The sequence below is a fragment of the Corythoichthys intestinalis genome, chromosome 11 (genome assembly GCF_030265065.1).
Source record: "Corythoichthys intestinalis isolate RoL2023-P3 chromosome 11, ASM3026506v1, whole genome shotgun sequence".
Lineage (NCBI taxonomy): Eukaryota > Metazoa > Chordata > Actinopteri > Syngnathiformes > Syngnathidae > Corythoichthys > Corythoichthys intestinalis.
In genome coordinates, this window is record NC_080405.1 from 28,810,668 (window position 1) to 28,829,260 (window position 18,593).

Genomic DNA, 18,593 nt, shown 5'->3' on the forward strand with positions numbered 1-18,593 from the left:
AGGAGGTGCAGTAACTCATTAACTGCCAATAACGGGGATAGATGTCAATCCATTTTGCCTGGGAGAGACTGGACGATGGCAGCCAATGAATTAAAAATCTAATGTGGTCAATAATTTGCCATTGCTTTGTTTAAAGGGATGCACAGACTTGCAGTTCTTAAGAGATGAATGTTAGTATGAGTTATAACAATTTGATATTAAAACCACTCTTGATGTTTTCGCTTTCGTAAAAATTGTAAAATTAGTTTAACCCGTAGGTCGCCATTGTTGTTGACGTCGCAATGCACTCGAGCCCCACCAGGCGCGCAACAGCCACACAGACGAGCGGAGATGCCACGCATGCGCCAACCCAGGGCCACGGCCCCCACCCACCCAGCCCACGGAGGGAGGACGGGCGGGGGGTAGTCGTTCAGCACAGCCGCCCCGCCTCCCGCAGCCCAGCAAAAGGAGCCATCATTCCCTGCCCAGGATCCAGGGTGGTCCCCCGGGCCACCCGCGCACCCATCAACCCGCCTTAAGGGATGGCAAGATGGGACCCCCCCCCACCAGGTCCCACCCATCCCACAACCTTGGTGTGTGATGCATTAAAAAAAGGGGCAGCCGGGCTGGGGCTGTATGGCCCCGTCCCAACTCTCCCCGGAGAGATGTATGAGTATGTAAGTGCCAGGGTGAAAGATATTCAATTATTCAATTCCACATTGTCAATGCATGCAGGTAACGTTCAGGATCGCACTGTTTAGTAACATTAACTAACATCACAAGGACCATGTTATTTTTTTATACATCGATAGTATGTGTACTGTTTATCAGTCTACTATCTGCAATCACTAACTCAAGTCCTCAGATGAAAACTTACAAATCTGTCACGGTCTATGAATACGGAAGTACGGTTGGACCCGAAAACAGACAGCAATAACAGAGGGATTGCGTACAGATGTGTATTGAACAGACACAAAAAACCTACGTGATCGCGAAAAGGGAGGGAAAAAAAGGGTCCGTGACAGCAGGTTGGGATCAATAACAAAAAAACGAGGGCGGGAGACGAACAAAAAAAACAAAGGCCATGATTCAACTAGTAACGAAAGGATCAAGAATCGTCAAATTGTAGCAAGTCAATATCTCAGCAACCTGCCTAGGATTGGTTTAAATATAATGCTGATGAGCTGGAATTGGATGCAGGTACGTATGCCGGAAACTCATCCCAAAGCTCTGTAACAATACAATCTGACCAAACAGCATAATGTGAAAATCATGTCAGTCGTCATACTAGCTTCGCTAGTATAGAGCACAGCAATTCTCCCAGTAACCCGCAACTGCGTCCTCACTCCAGCGTGCATTGTTTGCATAAAACATGGCGCCCTTCGTAGGTCAAACTAAGTACTAAATATTGGACTAATATCATATGATTATAAATCAATGGCAGTATTTGATGTGTTTCTAACAAGATGTTTTAGTACAAGAGAACAACAGTGGGATCCACAAGTGTTTATACTTGTGGATCCCTTAAAACAGAACAACACATTCCGATATTTTTGGATGAAGCCTGGCACATTGGCATCATCACCAAGCCCCACAAAGCCAAAATCTCAGTACGGTGCAGCGAGCTTAGCATCACTGCTATTCACACTGCAGTAAAGGCATCTGCGAGTCAGCGTGACGGCAGTAAGATCCCGTTCAGTCACGCCAATACACGTCACCTCAGTCTAAACCGGGCAAAGTAAATGATTTTTTTCAGTATCGTCTGCACAGCGTCTGCTCCGAGAAGAAAACAAACCCACCCAGCTTCGCTCAAGTGAGAGCAATGAGCTATGTGATGAGCACCGCCGGGGATGCTTCTCGCTACATGAAGACAGACCGACTAAGCCTGCGAGCTGCAGCTCAGACTAAAAAAAGCATGAGAGCTAGGACGGTTTACAGCTCAGTCACGCCAAACTCAAGCCCAACAAATGAGGACGGGCATTTGAGGATGTTTACGAAACTTATTGTTTAAATTAAACACATTGTAGGGCAGCAGGGAATAGTTCTTTCATTTCCTATAAAACCTGCTCTAGGAGAGAGTAGTGTAGTTTGTCAAGAGCAGAGCCTGAGCAGAGCCATGAATATCGTAAATCTGGCGTTGAAGTGCAGTCGGGGGGGAAAAAACTTGCTAAGTAACTATTTTGCAACTTCGACAAATGTGAATTGACAGTCTAAAAGCCACTGAATGTTCTGCTTAAGAAAACCTCGTCTAAACTTGAAAATGTCATCAGTGTGGAATAAGGGTGTAACGGTACATGTATTTGTATTGAACCGGTTCAGTATGTGGTGCTCGGTTCGGAACGGAGGCGTACCGAACGAATTTCTGACGTAATGTAACCCTTACTTTTTGAGGCTGTGAGTCGATCGCGTTACAGTTTCTTTGTGTAGATTATATTTACTCCGTCTTCTCTACTATAATGAGGACCCACACGGTAGGACAGTATATAACCCAGAAACGTCAACGGCGCGACAACGTGGCCGCCGTGAGAACGCAGTGAAACGCGGGCGTTAAAGTCGATCAGCCAATGCACACCAGTCGTAGTGCGGCCGCGTGTTAGATGCGTCCCAGAAGCGGCTCAATGCGACGCACGTGAAAAGAACTGCAAATTTTATTATTTGACACGAGACGCGACCCTCTTGCGTCAATACTACTACCGGTAGCTAAGATCTGGCAGACCGGAAGTCACTCGTGTAAAAATACTGTGGATCCGGTCGATTTTCAAACTAATATGCAATCATAACCTACTTTTTGACTCCATCAGATCTCTTGAGAGGTTTATCGGGGCACAGTTGACTTGTCTTTGTTGATTTACTGCTGTCTTCTCTGCTATAATAATAACCAACACGGCCCCGTGTTTAATACAAAACCCTCCTACCACAATAAAACAAGTAGGAACTAATATTCACATAGGAACTAAAGTTATACAACATAAAATATACAATATAAATGAATACTACATCACATTTGTGAAATATAAACACATAATAAAATAAATAATAGCCCATTTAAATAAAATAAATTGAAATGAGCTAAAACACCTGTAATTAAATACTAAGAATAATAGACAGATCCTGCTTACACAGTTAAATTTATTCATTTCTGTGTGGCCCTTTAACTTGAGAAAATTAAACAATAAAACTTTTGAAAACCGCTCATAAGAAAAAAAAAGATTCATTGAGGCATTTCATTTGTAAAATACATGTTAAAAGCTTTGTCATTGGGATTGCTTTTCTCTTTAGCACAGGACTTCTTTTTTCTTTCAGAAAGAAAGCTGACCAATACCCGGGGTCTGAAAGGCAAATTGTTGTTGGATTATCTTTAAATATCCGCTACTTTTTGAGCAGAATTCTAGCTTTGTATAGGCTAATGTTCCTATTGTTGAAAGCACAAAGGTGTGTAATAAACAACTAGCACATTTATATTTTGCATTTTGTTTTCTTACTGTACCGAAAATGAACCGAACCGTGACCTCAAAACCAAGGTACGTACCGAACCGAGATTTCTGTGTACCGTTACACCCCTAGTGTGGAATGATTACAGCATACTGGATGAAGATATTTTCTAACAGGTATGCCTAAATTTATGTTTAGTTGAGTTGTCCGGAAGTCTCCTTTAACACATTGAATGCCATTGACAAAATACCGGCAGCTATGGTTGCCACACATTTTTAGTTGAACTATTGTTTTCCAGCAAACAACTATAAAAAGTACATTTTTGTGGTAGTGAAATCACATTGTCATTCTCCACTCTCTCCAAGGTCTGAAACTACATTATCACCATGGCTGGTGAGCATTCTGACTACTGAGTTAACAGTCCAGTCTAATTTCAGCAGCCGGTACTCATGGTTCTCTCGGTTCTCATGGAGTAGGGTTTTTCCAATTTTTTATCTGCACAGCCCTTGCTCCAACCAGTCTTCAGTAGCTTGGTAGTCAGCACACACAACTGCCAAGATGTGTAAGAACGAGGAAAGGAGTGCGGTAACGTCACCATCAAAACCAGTTACATATTGATCACAGTATAAAATAATTCAACATTTTTAATTTAAAAAATCTACGAGTGCAAAAATCTACTGTAAATTCGACTTTACCATTTAAACACGTATTTTACCGTTTCCCGCTTTTTTTTTTTTTTTGTGTGCACCATAAGTTTATATAGTATGTTGTTTGCTCATTTAAAGACAAACCCTGGTTTGTTGATTCAGAGACATATAGAGACCAACAATGGCTGTGTTACATTACATTACTTCATCCATTCACATGCTTTTACTTACTTGACAGGAAGTGCTGCGATCCAGGACCAAAATCTCGGTGTGCGTCCTGAAGCTGCTTTAACCTCTCCTCAATAGAATTCTAAAAAGCCACACAAACAACACACCAGATTAAATCAAAGAGAATAATTCTGCATGTCACCAATCCCCACAATGACAGCTCATACATGCAGAACACCTGCTTCTTCTCTAATAGCAAAGCGTGGAAAATATATGATGTCTTTGGCAAACGGTTCCACTCCAGAAGGACTGTGAAGAGCCTTTGAAGAGCATCAAGTGAGAAAGCGCAACACAGAATCCTAAATCACGCCGCAACGAGATCAGCGATTCCCTGGGAGCTCTGACAACATACGAAGTAAAGGAAGAGGATGAAAAGTGAGGTGGATGAGAGTACCGCGGCAACCGCGGAGACAAAACTGTGGCGGGATGACAATATTAAGTTTGCCATCGCCCTTGTCGGAGCATTCGCTTCGGTGACGGTTCCCCTGACATGGGAGTTAGCGTGTCCTTTGCACAGATGAAATATATTGGGTAAGGCAAATACATTACACTCATGTCAGCGGGGCGTCGAAACACATCCGCAAACATCGGGAGGTAAATCCAATCGTGCCAAACAAAGAGCAGCACGGGGCCTTGAAATATTCAAGCAAAGGCAATGACTCACACACTTGAAAAGTTACACGTCCTTGAAAAGAAACTGCCACCATCCGGGCCATGACGTAACTAATTGCTGCGATCTGCTGCGCTCTGGCAATTTGAGCCGCTATAAAGAAGACAAATGCCGACATTAGCACCGATCGACAAATATTAGCAAATCAAATTTGGACAGCCATTCTCGCTGAGAGCGCGGCGGCCAAAAACAACACGGTGGAGGAATTTGACTGAGATTTAACACTGGCAGTTTTAATAAAGATGGAAATAGTCCTGGCAGAGAGAGACAAAATCAACTACTGAATCAGTAAAACATTTACTGATGCAAAGGTTCAAACTGTGCCTAAAGTAGCAGAGACTCGCAATAATATTAACTCATTTATAGGGCTGTGAATCACTTATTTTGATACGATACCTTCTTTGGACAATAATACAATCATTGCCGACGTTACAAATTCTGTCACAATTCAATCTTCAATCAATAAAATACAATATGATGTACACATTTAACCCAATCAATTAATTTCACTTTAAGCAAGGGTGTCAAATCATAGTTACTGGTACCTTCACAGGAGCATGATGACTGCCAATAAGGGCTGCCATGATGAATCAACAACTAATCAATTATTAAATGAATCAACAACAATTTTCAAAGTCAGTTTATCAGTTGCATACATACAGACACATTGCTGACAACATTTTCAGAATGATATTTTTTTTAGCCTCTCAATAGCAAATACACTTTCAATCTCTTTTATATTTGTATTATTACCTCCTGTATTAGGTGAAAACTACGAAATACGACTACGAACTGTTTGTCTTTGGGGCAGTTTTCATGGTGACACTCCAAGAATACGACACATTTCATATTTGCAATTACATGGTTCCGTCTCCATTCGAAAGATTGTGCAATTTTGCGTAAAAACGATGTAGTATTCATGCCATGCCCTAGGGGGCAGTGCAGATTTACAAGGTGACAGCCAATGATGCACTTCCTTGACACCAACAACCTCCTCCGCCCGGACGACAACATACCCGCCCACTACAAGCAATGGCATTTTTCTTTTGCTCCAAAAGGCACCAAAATTGAAACATTAAACATATTTAAATAAATAATATTAGAAAAATAGTAAATTAAAGCCGACGTTCCGCCATGTTTGCTGTTTTAAATGTTTAGTAGCAGCGCTGCGCATGACCAAAGTGACTTGTGCGAGTGCTGACGTCATCGGCGCAAGGGCTTTCCATTTATATGGTTGTGGAGCAAGCCCCGCATTCGAATCCTTCCTCTTTGGAGCCCGGAATCAAAGGTTTGCATCTTCGCTTTCCGTTTTCGCTGTTGCCATATAAAGGCAAGGTCATTCCGCAAAATAAATGTTGCGTCTTGGTGTAGCAGCATCACCATGCAAACGGCCCCTTTATGTTTGTGTTGAAGGTAATTCAAGAACGAAAAAAGGGATTACATCAAACTTCCAGGATGTACGTAATATGAACCGGAAGACGTGATAAAATTTAGTAATGATGAGGTCAACGGTCACGGATTAGCCTCTTTAAAATTATAGAAGGGAAAGGGTCAAAGGTTACAGATGTCAGAAATACGGCAATATTTGCAATTTGGCTGCTTCGGTAGAAATCTGCTGTTTTAGTCTACGTCTACACTAGTACAGATAATTTTCTCAAGGGTATTTTGCCGACCTTTTTTATACCTGTCCACACTTTGTAAAAGTGTATGTGACACGAAAAAGCATGTTTATTTCATAATACACGTGGTATTTTATGCTCCTGAATGATATGGACCGCTTGGATGCGTGTGAAAGCGATCGCTATATTTATATAGTTTTTTTAATCCCGCGCTATGAAAATGAGTGACTTCCGGCTTCGGTCTTGCATTGAGGAGGAGGGTGCTGTGACGTGTACGTGTGAAGGCGTCCTCTTCACTAAACAGCCGTACTGTTGTGTATGAGGACTAAGGATTCAGCTGATTTTGCGGATTAATACGTTTATTTTTCGCATCACACTAGCCAAACGGCTGCAGAAAAATCTTGCTTTATGAGGGAGAGGCGTGTGCGCCTTTCTGGAGTTTCAAAAGGTTCCCATTCACCGTGGATATTGGCCAAGCCCTACTACTGTGGGACCATTGGACTAACGAGGAAGTGAGTAAACATCTTGTTTTGTATTATGTCAAATATTAATACAGCGATTACAAAGTAAACACTTCAAACTTCTTTAAATAAAGGACTACTTACGTTTGATCATTGATAGGCATGTAAAAAGCTCTCCTCGTGCACATTAGCTGCACAACAACTGCAGCCGCCCTCTTCCGGGAAACGAACTGTAAATTGCTCTCCACCGGGCGGTTTGCCGATCCGCGAAGACAATCGACAACCCAGTCGTCATGTCAAATAATCCGGGCTAGTTATGTGTGATTTTCCGCTTCTTTGACTTTGAAACATCACTCGGTTCGGGTTAACATGTCGGCTAGCTGTCACGCCTCTTGGTTTGTTTACATTCTCCGAAGCCGGGGAAGGGAAATGACATATGTCCGATTTAGGTGTCATAAAATATCGTCCGGGAGGTGCGACAGTAAAGGTGAAGTCGACAGTTTTGACCATTATGGAGTAATTTTGCCATGTCGTCCTGAATAAGTGCATTTTTATTATTTCATATTCCATTTAGCACAAGACTGTTATTTGTCATGACCATGCCATTTATTTAGCAATTGGGGAAAATACTTGGATAAAAAGAATATCCTGTAAAAATATTGAAGTAAAGAGACAGAAACAATGACATTTTGCAGCTCTCGCGTTTTCTTCGTTGTGAATAGTTCCCCCTTGACGGGCTGACTGGTCCTTCTTAAGCCATTTATTTAGCTACAGGGGAAAAATACTTGGATAAAAAGAATATCCTGTAAAAATATTGGCGTAGAGAGACTGAAACAATGACATGTTGCGGCTGTCTTCGTCGCGTTTTCCTCGTTCTGAATAATTCCCCCTCAATGGGCTGAATAGTAAAACCGATGAGCCTAGTCTCCCGCTGACGTCATCCACCTGTTGGGGATGCTAGAGCCCTATAGTGGTAGGCGCGGCTAACTGGCAGATTAAAATACTAATTTCTCATCATCTGCGCTTTGCTAAATTGTTGTATATAGTCGAATCGTCTCAAAATATGATTGTAATTCACATAATAATGCTATTTAAGACTTTTTTTCTCCTGTCGTATGCTCTTTAAGGGCCTCCCCGCTTCTGCAAGGTACGCCTGCATTTGTGCAAACTACGCATGTGTAAAAAGGAGAAGCCTCATGTGTTACGTCATCGCCCGCGCAGTTTACCTCTGAAACGGAAAATCATTCCTAGTCCGTGGCAAATTTCGAAATTACTACACCTTCTAGACTCATTATTTTGTGATCACTGTTTTTTTCATGATCACAATCAGACGCATCAAACAGGAGCGAGAGTGGAAGGGAGAGCACGCTCTGCTTTTACAAGCAGGTGTTGTGATTGAAATAAATAAAACAACTAAAGCCTGACATCATTACTTGTGATTTTACTATCGATGCTCAGTTGCGCTCTCACCACTTGGAAAATAACAAATAGAAGCATATGGTGTGGCCCTGAGTATATTTCCTGGAAGCAGCAACCAGGACTGCTTGTGCATAAAAGTGGCGATCCTGGAAGTGGCAACAGTTTTGACAGGCAGAAATGTCTGGGGAAAAAAAATGACCGCGCACCCCTTTAACTGGGGGTACCACGCAGGTCACTTTTCGGGGTTTAATTTTCCTCTATGCATTTTTACATACAGTACTCATGTTAGGTCGGACATGAGTTTGGAGGGCCCAGCCGAGCAGCTGGCTGATCGGAGACAACTCGGGAAACGAGCTTTGTAAAAAAACGCTCATCTCCACTTCATCTGCGATAGGAGGAGCCTAAATTGGCACTGAATTGAAGCATATTATTGAGACGTAGTTTGAAGGTTCAAGAAAAATGTGTGGAAAAGAAAAGAGTAGGAATGCCACGTCGTGATCGTCCGCCTCCATTGTTTACGATGCTGTCATGCCGCTGTCAGTGACGGCATGACGTCCCTTCCCGAGTATCCGAATGTTGTATGGTAACAGCAGTCCATATTAGACGACGCGTAGGCTACGGGTAACATTACCCGCCTACTTTATCCGTCTAACAACTAATCCGGATAAGAGGCATACTAGTGTAGCCGACATGCCGTATAGGCCAACAAATTACACGTTTAAGGCCATTATCTGTCCTAGTGTAGATGTAGTCTCAGAGTGCTCCTTTAGCTTTGGTTACTGTGCAGGCAATGTAAAACTAGTTCAGTTTTAGAGCAACTCTTATTCTTCTATCGCCATCAATGGCAGCCGGGTTTAAAAAGAGTATACTTTAAAAAAATAAAATAAAAAAACATCGGTCAAAATAAGGACACATGCAGTGGCTTAGAAGATATCCGTTTGCCTCACAGTATTGAGATCCAGGGCTTTTTAGTCAGCAGTCCAGCTTACCCGCAACCCTAATGAGGACTAGCGGCACAGAAAAAAATTGGAAAGATGGAAATTTATGCCACACTAGACAAAAATCTAAAAACGGGAACTCATGAGACTTCTGCAGATTTTATTACACTCCAGATCAATGACAAATGTTATGAACTCCAAGTTTTTATGACCATTGAAATAGGAAATGGAAAACGATGCCCAGTACAGTTGATAAAACAATATATGAAAATGTTTTATTTTTATGATTGACTTCACTTAAGAATGTGATTCATAAAAGTTTTATGCCAAAAGCTAAATCAGGGAGTGGATTCATTACTGTTCGTTTTTCCTGGCTAAATTATGATTCTATATCGGGACAAGAACATGTTCAGCTCTTCAAAATGCTTTAAAACAAATTATTCTTAATTATTGACTGGCAGTTCTGAAATTTTGCAGTCATTAAAAGTTCAAATATAATATACAATTATAAATGCGAGCGACCAGCATAAAAAAAATTAAAAAAAAGTTAAGTGCACCAAAAATAAAACTCAACAAAAAGCTGAATCAATGGGAGCTTTTCTGGATATGGATTAATCATCTGGACAGTGGCTTTTTAATTGCCGCTCGTGGTGTTTTTGGGGCAGCCCTTTTAATTTTAGTCTTAGTCATATTTTATTAATTTCAAAATGTGTTAGTTTTAGTTGATGAAAACTCAAAAATTTTTTATCTAACATTAGTTGATGGATACTCAAGGTTTTAGTTAAGAAAAAAAAAGGTTCCAACAATTTCGAATGAACATTGACAGACAAGTAAACACTTATTTTCACAACACTGGCTTTATTTTGGTGAAATTTGCACAATGTATGCAGTGAAATGAAATTCCTGCTGTGCAGGGAGGTACAAGTCATATGTAGCTTACAACTTATAAGGAACTTAAGGAAGCATACATAACATGTTTGGAACTTAAAATAGGCCAAACCCAGATCCTGTATTTCTTCTTGTTCTCTTTAGGCATTTCGACCTCAGGGATCTGGATGGGCGAAGAGGGATGCATTGACAAATCCAATTAAAACATTCAGCATTCTATACATGACGAGAGTATCTGAATATTTATTTACAGGAGTATGCATGCTGTGATTCAACACATATTGGCTAGACCAAGAAAAACACTAATGTAAAGAGTCTGTAACTGGCCTGTTTTGTGTTTGTTTTATATTAACTCATTGCTGCCATTGACGACCGTAGTCGTCAAATTCATTAAAAGTGGGACGGCTGGGAAGAACGTTAAAATTCACTGCCAACCTACAAACTGACAACTTCACAGCAGAAGGATGAGAAGAGTCAAACGATTGGACGTCTATTGCTGTCAATGCCACTGAACAAGTTAACTATCATTGTGCTCCATTACAGTCTGTTATGATAATTCCATGCAGCGCACAGCAACCTGCTTAATAAGCATATAGGTCAATTAAGATCTGTCATTTTAAACATGCATGGGGAAAAGCAACACGTCTTTTACACTATGTTTTAGACAGTCCAAATACAGGTTAAAGCGCATCCTGTGTGATCAAATAAGGGCAAATGTTCTCCCCAAAACATGATGTTAGCAGGCTGCACATTGTTTGCTTTCAAAGGCTTATTAATAATATCAGCGCATAGAATCAGCGAAAATAAACTAAAATATTAGCCTAAATTTGGCACTTAATTTACGCCAAAAATGTGAAAAATATGTATTAAAATGATAACAGACCATTTGCTGAATAAAACTATAGGTCTATGATATCTTAAATGACTTGTAACAACTTACCTTCGCATGAATATCAGCGTGCCGAACTTTGAGGTGCCGCTTCAGATTCGTATTTTTGCCACCAAGTATGTGGCCACACTTTTCACCTTGGTCCCCCACGGGTACAGTGCATTGCCCCCTTCTTTCAGTCGTATTATACTGTAGTTAAAATGCCACCATAGATCCTCGTGCCGTTGCAGCTGCCATTATTAAATGATGTTAGATAACCGCTCATGTGCACTGCCTCGGGGCAGGGTGGGGCGTGCGCAAGTCACGTGAATGATACAAAACACGGTTCGGGAGCAGGCTGACTAACTACGAGCACAAAAAAAAAAAAATACTACATGCACAACTATCGAATATCACTCATTGTGAACATGACAGGTACTAATAATGCATTTTCATCTCGTTTTCATCTCGTCAGACATAAATTGGCAATCTTTTCGACATGTTACAGTCATTCAAGACGCGTTTTCAGCTCGTCCTCGTTATGTCATTGTCATGAAAAATTTTTTCGTTAACTAAATTCTTAAATTGTCGTCGTCGTTGATGAAAACAACACTGATTGCCGCCAATGCGCGCTCACATTTTTTTTTTTACATCCAGGTTTATTTTTGAAGGCAGCGTTGCAATTTCAGACTATACCAGTACTTCTCAAATAGTGGGGCGAGGGGTGCGAGCGATGTCAGGGGTGGCGCATGTGACCTCGGGTAACATGCTTTTTTTTTTTTTTTTTTGTGGCCGTACTAGAATAAAGTGTACTTGCACATCCACTCAGTGGGTGGCAGTGGGGCTCTTATTTTCAGATTGCGCGCAGTATTTTTGAACTAAGCAAGAGCACACAGAAAAGAGATATGAAGAGCTGTGCGCCGTTTTCTGGCCGGACCCACGCAGCGACCCACTGTCCAGTCCGGTTCTCACGTGTCCGCCCGAGAAGTGCCGTTTTCGGCTTGTGATCGTCACGACGACCGCCCTCACCTACGGTTCTCACTTGGCCACCGAGAATGCGCTTTTTTCGGGCCGTTTGCCTTTGACTTTTAATACAGTGGGAGATGATGAAAGATCACTGTTTACTGTGTCAAAAATGACTATAGCGGACAGCCGGAAGCCAAATAAATTAATACGCCACTTAAAGACATTAGACCCCAATCTCATTGATAAGCCGCTTGATTGTTTTTCAGCGAAAACGTGCCGAATATTGCCAACAATCGTCCCGCTTTGTCAGTATCAGTAAAACAGTGAGCACTGTTAGCATGCTCAGTGCAAAATAACCCCACACCATTGCAAAGGAGGTGATACTGAGAGCAGCGAAAATAAAAACTCCTTCTGTCCAAAGACACTCTTTTTTATCTTCTATTCAGTTTTGTCAGGTCAAATTTTTTGGCATATTGTCCTCATGAGTTAATGTTGGTAATCAATTTGAATTTGTTATTATTTACTGATTTTATTACATTTTATTTTTCAGTATCAAATGGTCAAAAATGCACCTTGAGTGTACTTTTACAGTTTGGATGTGACTTTTTTTTTTTTTAATTCAGGCAAATTGATGCGCGTTAAGTCTTTTCTGTTGCAAACAATGTTAATAAAGTTATACTTTATTATAAGTTGATCTGTTACTTTTTTTCTTTAACAGAAAAAAGGACACAAAGTTAGGCAAAGGCGTACTTATTATAGACAAATGATACTATTTACAGCGGCGGCAGAAAGTTTGGGGGGGGCGTGAAACATTTACGTCTTTTTTGGGTCGCGGGGTCAGCAGCTTTAGCAAGGAAGACCAGATTTTCCTCTCCCCAGCCACTTCAACCAGCTCCTCTGGCGGGATCCCAAGGCGTTCCCAGGCCAGCCAAGAGACATAGTCTCTCCAGCGTGTCCTGAGTCGTCCCCAGGGCCTCCGGAAGGTGGGACATGCCCGGAACACCTCTCCAGGGAGGCGTCCAGGAGACATCCGAACAGGATGATCGAGCCACCCCAACTGGCTCCTCTCAACGCGGAGGAGTAGCCGCTCAACACCGAGTCCCTCCGGAAGGACTGAGCTTCTTACCCTATCTCTAAGGGAGAGCCCGGACACTAAGCCTGAACGATATATTGTTTAAACATTGCCATCGCGATGTGCGCATGTGCGTTAGTCCTATCGCAAGGAAGTGCGATAGTTTTAGAAAAATGTTTCAACCCACAAACTTTTGTTCTGCTTCGTTCGCTCGCACAGCCTCCCTCACACTCCCTCCCAGCTCTCTGTCACTGTGGCACTTGCTTGTTAAAGTTAACAATGTCTTTGATCTTGCCTAAGAAGCGGACTTCACTCGGGCAGCAATGTGTCAATCATCGTTTAATTTGTTAAAGTTTCTACAAGAAAGCGCGGGCTGGAATGAATGTGTGTGTGTGTGTGTGGGGGGGGGGGTGTCGAGACGTTCGAGACATATAAAATAAACACGAGAAGTGATCATGAGGAGTTTGTAATTTTTTACATTTTTTACCAAGTTAGGTAAACAGAAGGATTTAATAAAGCCAAGCATTTTTCTACTACAGTACTTTATTCTTGTTTAAAAATGATTTGGTGGGACAGTTATGTTTAAAACCGATCATAATTATTACATTTGAAGTGCTTAAAAACCATTTATTAAAATATATACTTTTTTAAAAAATCATACTTTGGGGGAAAAAGTGAGGAAAAAACATGTCTTATATCTATCTCTCTCTAATGCTAAATCTGAATAAATGCATTGAGCACACACACACACACACAAAAATTGGGGGGGCGAGGGGTATGCGCTACTTCGTGGTTTTTCACTTATCGCGGCGGGTTCTGGTCCCTATTAACCGCGAAAAACGATGGAATACTGTACACTGTGGTCATAGTGAGTCATCCAAAGTCTATCAAAACAGCTATTCAAGTCATCTAGTGAAAATTTCTTAAAAAAAAAAAAATATATATATATATATATATATATATATATATATATATATATATATATATATATGTATTTTTTTTTTTTTTTTTTTTTGATATCGCAATATAATATTGCAATATATCGCAAACCCCCCCAAAAATCGCAGCAATAGTTTTTTCCAATATCGTTTAGGCATATCGGACACCCTGCAGAGGAAGCTCATTTCGGTCGCTTGTATCCGCAATCTTGTTCTTTCGGTCACGACCCACAGCTCGCGACCTAGGTGAGGGTAGGAACGTAGATCGACTGGTAAAATGAGAGCTTTGCCTTTTGGCTCAGCTCCTTCTTCACCACTACGGACTGGTGCAGAGTCCGCATCACTGCAGACGTTGCACTGGTCTGCCTTTCGATCTCCCGTTCCCTCCTACCCTCACTCATGAACAAGACCCCGAGATACTTGAACTCCTCCACTTGGGGCAGGCGGTCATCCCTGGATCTAAATTTTCTTTTTATTTGTTTTTATGTATATGGCGGAAAACACAGACAAGACTGAAAAAGCAGTTTCTGCTCTTGCATTCCCCTTTAAAAGATACTGCTGTATTTTAAGCCATAAGAACTGTTGTGTTTAATAGAAAAATATGTCTATATGCTGCCACAGCAGATTCATGGCACATTAAGTCCCCGAACTCTTTTTAATTTGTCAGTTTTACCCTGGAAACCCCCGTTTACAGACGTCGCGCAACCGTTTTTGTTTCAACCCAGCCATGAAAACAAGGTACTGTAAGTAATAATGTTTATTATTCAAAATGTCTGTCATTTTTAGGTTAGAATCATTAAATGATATCTAATATTTTATTTATTTATATAATATTTAAAAAAAAAAAAAAAAAAAAAAAAAAAAAAAAAAAAAAAACGACTTTAAAAAATTATTCACTCGCATATTTTCAACTTTTAAACAAATGACATCACAATGAAAAAAATGGCATCTGTAAAAAAGTCACGGATATCTACCACTTAACTATCGCAAAAAATTTTTTATTTTTATTTTTTGTTACTGACGCATTTTCCCCGATATGTTAGATGATAGTCGATCCAAACAGAAAAATTGAAAAAAAAAAAAAACTTTTAAAAGGGTATATATAAGAAAAAGAAAATCTTGACCACTCCTTGATGTCTGCGATTTCTGCATTGTGACCTTTGTTGTATTACCATGTTTCACCAATAAAATCCCCCCAAAATCCAGCTGTGGCCATGCACAGCTGTGTCTTGACACTCAGTGATACTTGCGACATGAAGTTTTTGGATCGACACAAGGTAAGTGAGCGATAATATCTTGTTAAAGTCATGGCGTCTGTAATTCTGCTCTCGCGTGCACTCACCTCCAGATAGGGTTTTGCAGTTTAAAAAACATTTTAAAAAAAATAAAAAATAAAAAAAATGCCCTCCTGTCCAAAATTTTTATTCCCCCAGAAAATTGAGATTTTATGTTTTCCCATGATGTATCACACATGCATATCGGACAATTTTGAAATTTGGCCACTTCAAGTCACCTGAGTGTTTTCCGCCCTATCTAATTTGATTTTTAAAAAAAATTGATTTCGACTTTGTTAATTAAAAAATGGAATCTTTTGGCTTAATTAAGAATATTTAAATATTATCTTTTAATTTTAATTAAAAGATGATGAATAATTTATCTTTTTAATTTTTTTTCTCAAAAAGGAAAAAACAGTAAATATTCTCTTATCAATGATTTACTTATCAGTGCCACACAAAATGATGTGGCGGGCCAGATCTGGCCCCCCATCCTTGAGTTTCACACCTTTGATTTCGTGGTTAATTGATACAATGCTAGTCAAGATTTACTTTTTCATGAGAAAGCAAGACTACATTGGCTTTTAATCAATTATGATTCATTCGAAAGGGGCTAATATATAATCAAACGGCTGATTAATCTTCAGACCCAACAGAGCAGTATTACAACTATTTTGTTTGACATGTATTGACTGTACACAATGATTGTTTTTTTGTAATTGTAAAATACGGTGGCAGTTTCTAAAGAAACGGTGTGTGCGTTCAAACAAGATATTGAGAGAAAAGCTTCTGAAGACTCGCTGGTGTGACCTTGCATCGCTGCCAGCAATCCAATAAGTTCAAGGCAGAGGACAAAGGCTAGTGTTGAAGCAGCCAACTTTATCTGCTTCACTGGATTACAAAACAAGCCTTCTAGTTTAATCTGCTGTGTGTTGCTGTGCTGGTGAAATGATTCACTCAGAGCCGTTTCAAGGCCTCAGAGGCAAAGAAATGGAATAAAAGAAGGAAGATCCAAGCAACAAGTGTACAAATGAAATAAAAAAATGGGTCTCGAAGAACAAACCCGATAATTCTAATATCGTGGTAATTATCTAATGCACTTCAACTGTGGGAAAAAACTGAGAGAAAATCTTATTAGTAGTCTACTGAAAAGCTGTACCTGAAGCAATTTCCATCTGTTATTGAGGTGCTCCAGAGCGCGAGCGTTTTCCATGGACAAATGGACGTCGGAAATGGCCAGCTGGTGTGCCAGGTCGTTGATGTGCTTCATTCCTTCCTTCACTTGCATTAGTTCCTGCTTGAAGAGCTTCATGAGCAACAGAGGACACACAAGAAGGACAGTTTTAGGTTATCTGTCGTTAACTGTGGATAAAACCCAAAAGTAAGAGACTTGACTATCTTCAAACCAGTCCAGTAGTGGGTTGGCCAAAAACTGAGAGGGAACAGTTTATGGACGCAACATCATTTATTGCTGTGCCAGTATTTATGCTCTTTCAGCGGTTTTCTATACTTTAGGCATTTTGAGTGCAGATTTTTTTTAAACTTGAAAATTGAGAGGAAGTTCTTTTACAACACTGTATACTGTACTTAGAAAACTGCTCACATCAGTTAAAAATGTCTTTCGTCATGATTCCAATCTATCGTCACGATCGTTATTTTTCATAGGCCATATTTGCTGACTGTACACTAAGTGCATATTGCAGCGGCATTATAACGATACCACGAAATGGCCTCCAGGGCTGTGTTCACACATCAGGTCATAATGTCCTGTTCAAATTTTTTGTTAATTCTTATTCTGACACTTAGTGGTAGTGTGTGCGAATGGTTGTCCGTCTTTGTGTGTGCCCTATGAATGACTAGAAACCACTTTAGGGTGTAGTCTACCTTTAGCCCTAAGGTAGCTGGAATAGCTTTTTTTCATTCTCTTTTGAGTTTTTTCATTTCAAGCAAAATAAATGAAGATATTACTACCAAAGAATTTGTAATTCCAATCATTTTCTGGGAGAAATTTAGCATTATCTGACAGAATTGCAGGGGTGCCAATACTTTTGGCCAGCAGTGCAGTCCAGTCGGGCTTATTATTTGATTTATTTGGGTTAATAGGTAAAACTTTATTTGACAGTGGCATCATAAGACTGTCATAATTGTGACATGAGACAATCATGGGCATTAATGAATGCTTATGACAGATGTCATTAGGCATCATTCGGCAAATTATGTCACGAACTCCATTTATGTCCAGCTGGGATCTTTTACATCTATTTTAAAGTAAGATCATTTGCCGGATGACACAAAATGAAATCCATCATAAGCATTCATTAATACTCATGGCAGTGTCATGTCATCATTTTGATGGTCTTATGACAGTATTATAGCGCCACTGTCAAATAATGTCTCACCAAATACCACAGCTAGCAGTTAGTGAAACAACTAGAAGAGTAACTGAAAAAACAAACTAGCACAGAACATGAATTTTGATTTTTATTTACATGTGTAGCGCTGCAATGCATGCTAAGAGGCATGTTAGATGACAACAGTACTGACAGCAGGTGGCAGCAGAGGTTGTCTGTCTCCCCCAAGGGACCAGTGATCGCTAAATGAAGCTTCTTCTTACTTTGCAGCCAATTGGTTCAAAGTGGTGGTTCATTTGGTCTGATGACAGTCTTATGATGCCGCTGTCAAATAAAGTGTTCCCGGTGAATAGCTTTTGGATTAAATATCCCATAATACAGTGAGGACAGCTGCAGTTTATAGTCCAGTGCGGCTTATCTATGATCAAATGCCGTTTTCATGTCATATTTGGTGGGTGGCGGCTTGTAGTCAGGCTTAGTCAGTCCGCCTTATAGTCAGAAAATTACAGTCCACTTATTGTGCATTATAAAACAAATAATAAAGATTCATTAATTAAGGAGTGAGTGAACACAGTGATTCCTTCCAGAATTAGCCACTAACAAAAGCAATAAAACCCCTTCATTCCCTCCTATTAACAGGATATTGTGATCAAGATGTCATGAAGATATATCATTTTCAAGTGAAAAATACTAAAATTGCCTCTCTAGGAAAAACACCAACACTTGATAATGATCAACTAAGCCGCTCGGCAGCTTCTGACAGCGTCTTTCTCATTAGCATGCATTGTCACGGATGCTTTCGTGTACATGCTTTTTTGTGTTTCCTTGAGTGACTGACAAGCT

The 18,593-nt window shown here is 40.3% G+C and overlaps 1 protein-coding gene across 4 annotated transcripts in view; it reads right to left on the bottom strand.

Annotated features, from left to right (window-relative positions):
• The window catches only part of drp2 (dystrophin related protein 2), a 271,520-nt gene that overhangs the window by 83,990 nt on the left and 168,937 nt on the right, over window positions 1-18,593 (bottom strand). For all 4 annotated transcript variants that reach the window (XM_057851078.1, XM_057851075.1, XM_057851076.1 and 1 more), the window contains 2 exons: window positions 16,559-16,705; window positions 4,290-4,368 (listed from right to left, as the gene is read on the bottom strand). In XM_057851078.1, coding sequence (XP_057707061.1) covers window positions 4,290-4,368; window positions 16,559-16,705 — 226 coding nt within the window. The remainder of the gene's footprint in view (window positions 1-4,289; window positions 4,369-16,558; window positions 16,706-18,593) is intronic.